This window comes from Rhinolophus sinicus, linkage group LG06, assembly GCF_036562045.2.
Source record: "Rhinolophus sinicus isolate RSC01 linkage group LG06, ASM3656204v1, whole genome shotgun sequence".
In the NCBI taxonomy this organism is placed as follows: domain Eukaryota; kingdom Metazoa; phylum Chordata; class Mammalia; order Chiroptera; family Rhinolophidae; genus Rhinolophus; species Rhinolophus sinicus.
In genome coordinates, this window is record NC_133756.1 from 14,362,912 (window position 1) to 14,368,637 (window position 5,726).

The following is a 5,726-nucleotide window of genomic DNA, read 5'->3' on the forward strand; positions in this document are numbered from 1 at the left end:
GGAGTGGAGCAGGGCGTCTGAGTGGGAATCTACCTGACCAGAAGGAGTGTGGGGAGAAGAGCAGGGCAGTGGTGAGAGGAGCAGAGAAAACGCTAAGAGCTGTGGTTTGAGGCGTAGGCCCGGTGGGAGGGCAGGAGGCAAGGCTGACGTGGTCAGTGGGGCCAGATCCTGAGGCACCTTGAATAGTCTAGAGCTTGGGAGTCAATCTCATAGCCCCTGTGATTTTTGTGCTCACATGTGGTTTAGTGACTTTGGTGACCCCAGGAGATGTGAAAGAAAAGCAGAGGTTCACCTCCCCCATTGGTGGTCTAAGATTCAGGTCCCTCAGTGCCTCCATGGGGTGACTGTAGCTTAGCAGGGGAGTGGGGCCCTTGCACTTGGCATACTAAATCCTGAACGTTCTAGGGCAGGGTAGGCATCCGTAGAGCTGGATGATGCGTAGACTGAGATGAAGGAATAAATGAAAGCAACACGGGGAGTACTCTGGAATCTGGTTTATTAGCTGAAGGTTGGAGTAGGTCTTGAGAAGCACCCAGCAGCTCAGATGGAGTCAGGAGCTGGGCCTCCCCAGGTTGTTCTCTCCTCAATCCACCATTGAGGGGGCAAGGTAGATGGAGCTGCCAGGACTGGGAGCATTCTGCAGGGAAGAGGCAGAAGGCAGCGAGCCCCTGCGGTCCTAGCATCCTGCACAGGCGGCATACGCACAGAGCTCACAGGTGTTTGGGTCCTCAGCGATGGCCTCTGGATAGAAAAGATGGGGCCCCGTGAGAGCCAGCTTCCCCCACCCCCAAGACCCCACCCTTCCTTGAGCCAGAGCTTGGACGTTCGCCACTCAGCCCCCAGGAGAAACCCAGACCTGTTCTCTCCGACCAGCTGGGCTTTCCGCCCCAAACCAGATGCAGGTACCACTCAAGCCAGCCAATCAGAGCAGAAATTCTACCCAGAAAAGAGCGACAGCTAAGACTGGACAAACCAGGACGCAACGCAAGGACCTTCCTAAAGTAAGCATCATCAATTACAACTGAGAACTAATTACCGCAGAGGGCTTCATAGGACCCACCAATCAGAGCAGAGCCCTCTTAATTTCACAAATCAGAGCAGAGTCCCGCCTTTGAATCCCACCAACCAGAGCACATCTCTCCCTCAAGTGCCACCCATCAAGGAATCCCCATGCCCCACCCATCAGAGAGGGGGCTACTCACGCAGCCTCTGGAGGATCTCGTGGGCGTTGGGCTCCTTGCAGAGAGGCTTGAGTTCTCCCGGAAACTTAGAATGTCTGCAGAGGGTGGGAACCATGGGTCCACCAAACTTCCTGTGACTCCAAATTCGGGGTTCCTGGAACTGCTGGAGGTCCTTGAGCTTCTTCACTGACTCCAGAGGAAAGGAGAACTTCCCATCCTGAGAGAGACATGTGCAGAGCATGAGGCCAGGGTGCAGCCTGCTTTTTGACTGTTTCCCCCAGGACTGGGCCCTCTGCAGCCCCAGTGGCTCAAGCCGTGTTTGTGGCCTCTGGGAACCACATGCTCCACTGCTGGGCAATATGAGGTGGTTAGAGCTCAGGCCTTACAGCCGGACACTGGGCTTGAATCCTGGTTTGGCTTTGTGACCATGGACAGGACTTCACATTCTGGAAGCCTTAGGTTCTGCATGTTATGTGAGGAATGGAGAAAATGGCTGTGAGGTGTCAGGGACATAATAGGTGCTCGATATGTAGGAGCCATTGTGCTGACTTTTAGGGAGAGGCATAGAGCGGCCCCAGGACCCAGGTACCGTGGCTCCATGTAGCCACTCCCAGGCTGTCTCTGCCCCTGCCTGACAGTGCTGCTGGCTGATCACTTGGTCCCTACTCGAGCCTGCAGCCTGGTTGATGTTTGAAAAGCAATAAAAGGCCTCCCAGAGCGGAGCTGGGCTGTGATAGAAAGCGGCCCCTGCTGGGTGCCATACTGGCCTGACCCTGGCACCCACCCAGGGGGCACATCGCTCCATCAGGACCTGCAGGACGTCCGTGTGAGCTCTGGCTGGGTACAGGACTGAGGACCAGTAAGGTCTGGAATTGAATCCAGCTCCTTACTTCCCAACCACATGCCCACAACCACTTCCAGAACCTCTCTGGGGTTCAGTTTTCCTCCTCTGAAAAATGGGACTAATAATCCCTTCTTCCCAGGGTGATCGGGGGCTGCAGTGAGGTCCTGGGGGAGCCGGGCCCACAGCTAATCACCTGCTTTCCCAAATGGCTACTTTTCTTCTCCCTACTTGGTGTTCTTTCCCTCCCAAGTTCGAAGGGGAAGGGTATGAGGCAGGTCTGAGAAGGGTGTCCCTGAAGAAGAGCCAAGCCTTAGACACACACGCCAACTCCAGCCCCAAAGACAGGGTCCTGTATCAGGGCATGGGCCCTGGGTACTGGGAACAGACAAACAGTTGGACCAGGGTAGGGACGAGACTTACCTGCACAGTGACGCCCTCTGCCAGGGCTGCCCAGGTCCCCAGGAGGCACAGTGTGGCGAGCAGGAAGGTGTTCATGGCAGCGGTGCCCTAGAGAGAGGAGTGGCTGGTTCCGGATGCCACTCCAAGAACAGTGGGACTTTTATAGACGGCATGGTTACTGAGTAACCCAGCATCTTACCTGCTTGCCTGTCAAATTAGACCTCATCAGATAAGACTCAAGATAGCCCTGGCAGATAACAGATCCCTGCCCTCCCCGCACCCACTCTGACCCACAGCCAGCTGTGTCCTGCATTCATTCACCAACCAAAAACACTTACTGCTCTGGCCAGGCAGCCCAGCCCTCGAGGAGGGGGCCTAGACAGCGGCAATGCAGCGTGATTAGGGGAGTGGGTGGGGACGGTGGTGAGAAATGGAAGGGTCACCTTACCCAGTCCAGGGGCAGGGCAGTTCAGGAAGGTTTCCCAAAGGTGGTCATGCCGGTGCCAAGTCCTGGAGAACAGATGGACATTTTCATAGAGAAGGGGGTGGGGGCAGCGGCCATGTCCTGAAGAAGATGCTACATTTGGGACAGTCAGCAGGTGAGCTAGGCCTGAAATATTCAGGGAAATGTGAGTAATTTGGCCTGAGGGAAGGAGGGCCTTGCAAAGGGGGCTTCAAATGTTGAGAGATAAGGCTACAGACCAAAGCAGGCACTAGGTATGGCCTATGACTTTGAGGCAGGACTCAGCTCTACCATCCCACAAGACCAATTTCATGTGTGTGAACTTGGGCAAATTGTTTCCCCTCTGAGCCTCAGTTTCCATCGTGTCCTCTGTGGGAACCAATAGTAATACTACCTGCCTCGTGGGGTTATTTTGAGGATTACGTGTGGTTATAATACTGCTTTGCTCAATGCCTGACACACAGAAACCATTCCTTAAAGGGCCATTTGTTATGATTTGTATTAATAGCAGCATCTGCTTCTCGTCCCCATTGGCCTCTCCAGTGACCTGCCCGTCTGAGCCACAGGCTGTCCTCATCCTGTGCTGATACCACTGTCCAGCCTGTCCTTCAGCCTCAGATTGTCCTGGAATGAACGCCTTCCCTCTCCCTCCCAATTCCCTTGCCCCCTGCTCCCCTCACCTCCTCTCCTCAGTTCTGTGTGTCTGCCTGCCGACCATCCCCCCAGGTGTGCCCTCCCTGCTGCTCTGCCTCCCCTAACCAGCCCAGCCTAACCTCCGCCACCCTGGCCTTTCCTGCCAGGCTCACCTCCCAACCCATGTTGAACAGGCTTCCCTACCTTTGAACATGCCTGGAAGACTTTTCCTTCCTCGTCACTAGGTGAACTCCTACTCCTACTTCAAGGCCCAGATAAATAAACCCCACTGCATCCCCCACTAAGTCACGTTTCTTAGTCGCCATAGAAGCAGGCACCTTCCCCTGCTGGGATCTTATCGGGTGGGATTACCTGGGTGTGTGTCTTGGCCCCTCTAGACTCTGACCCCACGAGGACTGTGACCTGGCACAGTGTGTGTTCATTGTGCTCTGTTGTGAGCAGGGCCCCCAGGACGGGGAGGAAGTGATGCCCTGGGAGCTCCATGGGTCTAATCTATAAACAAACCTGGCCAGAAGCCAGGAGAGCGGCCAAGGAAAGGACTGGGAGTGGAAATCCCTGGGTGAGAAGAGTCAATACTGCAGAAGGAATTGGAGGGAGCAGAGCCTGATGGAGAGGGAACTACAAAGGGGTCTGGCCCAAGGGAGGGGCAGGAAACGCTTGTTCTATCTGCCCCCCCAGACCACCCTCAGAGCTAGACAGGATGTCCTCCCTTTTCTGTGTGTGTGTATGTGCATGTGAGGGGTGTGTGTGTGTGTGTGTGTGTTTACACTGAGGTTTACACATCCAGTCCAGCCACATGGTGGCCTCTGCTAGCTGAGAGCTGGGTGGGAGTGGGCCCAGGGAAGGGTCAAGGAGGGGGTGGGGAACATTAGAATTATGAAGAGTCTGGGTTGAAGGGAAGGCTTGAGACACGCATAAGGGTAGAAATCATTTCGATTGTGATGAAGCTGAGCACCAGGCACAGATCAGGAATGCAGCTGAGGGGGTGCCAGGGTGGGGATTGGGATTGGATGAAACTGAGCAGGATTAGGGTGAAATCTGGGTTAAGATCAGCCTTAGGTTACGGGTTGGAATTGGGGTTAAATTAGAGAAGATGACGTAGTAGTTAGTGATGGGAGTTCAAGTTAAGATTCAAGTTGAGGTGTGGGTTAGGGTTAGAATGGAGCTGAGGTTGGGGCAGGTGTTAGGGTTAGGTTTAGAACTGGGGTGAGGATTGGGTTGCTGTGGGGATTGTAGCTGATGTGGAAGCTAGTTTGGGGTTAGGTTAGGGTTCCTTGGTAGGGTTGAGGTTGAGTTGAGTCTGCAGACGAAGTTGGAGGTGTGGTGGGTTGGCTGTATGACGAGGTTTGGATCCGGGACTAAGTGTGGGGCTCAAGCTGGGTTCAGATTGGTTTCGTATTAAGGGGGGGTTGGGGTGAGACCCCTGTGGGCTGAAGGAGCCCTGCTTTTGGTCGGCTTTTTCAGTCCTTCCCCTCCTAAGGCATAGCAGGGCTGGCAGTAGTCAGGGGCTTTGGTTCCTGAAGACTCTTTCTTCCTGAGCGCCCTAGTCTGGGCTTCATGGTAAAAGGCAGGGGTGACATGGGTGGGAGGGTGTGGGAATGACAGCTCCATACTGTGGGAAAGAGGAAGTGGCCTTTGAGCACTGCCCTACCCAACCCTACCTCTGACGTCCACCCTGGGAAATGGAAACAACTCCCCTTCCCTTGCCTCCCCAGTTCCCCAGCCCAGCCTGGACCCAGGTGTGAATTCAGGCCCCGCCCCCTCCTCTGCATTGAAGCTGCTGGGCACTGGGTCTTGGGGTCCTCCCAGTAATTCAAGTTTCCTTGCCCCCAGGCCCACACCTGAGTCCTGAGGCATTGGTCCCCAGCACCCCCACACCTTTCAACATTCTTTATGGGTAGCAGGTGGTTCTGGGATTGTTGGGGCTTCGCACCTCCAAGACCACCTCTTCTAGCAAACTGTCACTTTTCCATAGCTTCCCAGGCTATGCCATCCCTACCATCTGCCTCCCCATCCGAAAACCCATCATGGCTGCCCAGAACCTTCAGAAGAAACCCTGGATTCAAGTCCCTTCGTGGATGGGCTCCTGCTCACCCTTCAACCAGGACTCCCAGGAGGCGGCGAGAAGAAAGGGCCCAGACCTGGGAGCTGTAGGTGAGAAAGCTCTGGCTTTGGAGCCAGGCAG

The 5,726-nt window shown here is 55.1% G+C and overlaps 1 protein-coding gene across 1 annotated transcript; it reads right to left on the minus strand.

The window, feature by feature from the left end:
- Positions 1–485: 485 nt before the first annotated feature.
- GUCA2A (guanylate cyclase activator 2A) lies at positions 486–2,588 on the minus strand. The gene is made up of 3 exons (XM_019737118.2): positions 2,446–2,588; positions 1,203–1,398; positions 486–741 (listed from the first exon to the last, which is right to left on the minus strand). Exons 1-3 carry the CDS (start codon positions 2,518–2,520, stop codon positions 677–679), a joined length of 336 nt encoding a protein of 111 aa, XP_019592677.1. The 5' UTR covers positions 2,521–2,588; the 3' UTR covers positions 486–676.
- Positions 2,589–5,726: the final 3,138 nt, after the last annotated feature.

Coding starts and splice junctions, on each gene's coding strand:
- GUCA2A (XM_019737118.2), bottom strand. CDS start 2,520: ATGAACACCTTCCTGCTCGCCACACTGTGCCTCCTGGGGACCTGGGCA. Junction 1,399..2,445: donor CAGAGGGCGTCACTGTGCAG/GTAAGTCTCGTC, acceptor TGTCTCTCTCAG/GATGGGAAGTTCTCCTTTCC. Junction 742..1,202: donor CGAGATCCTCCAGAGGCTGC/GTGAGTAGCCCC, acceptor TTTTCTATCCAG/AGGCCATCGCTGAGGACCCA.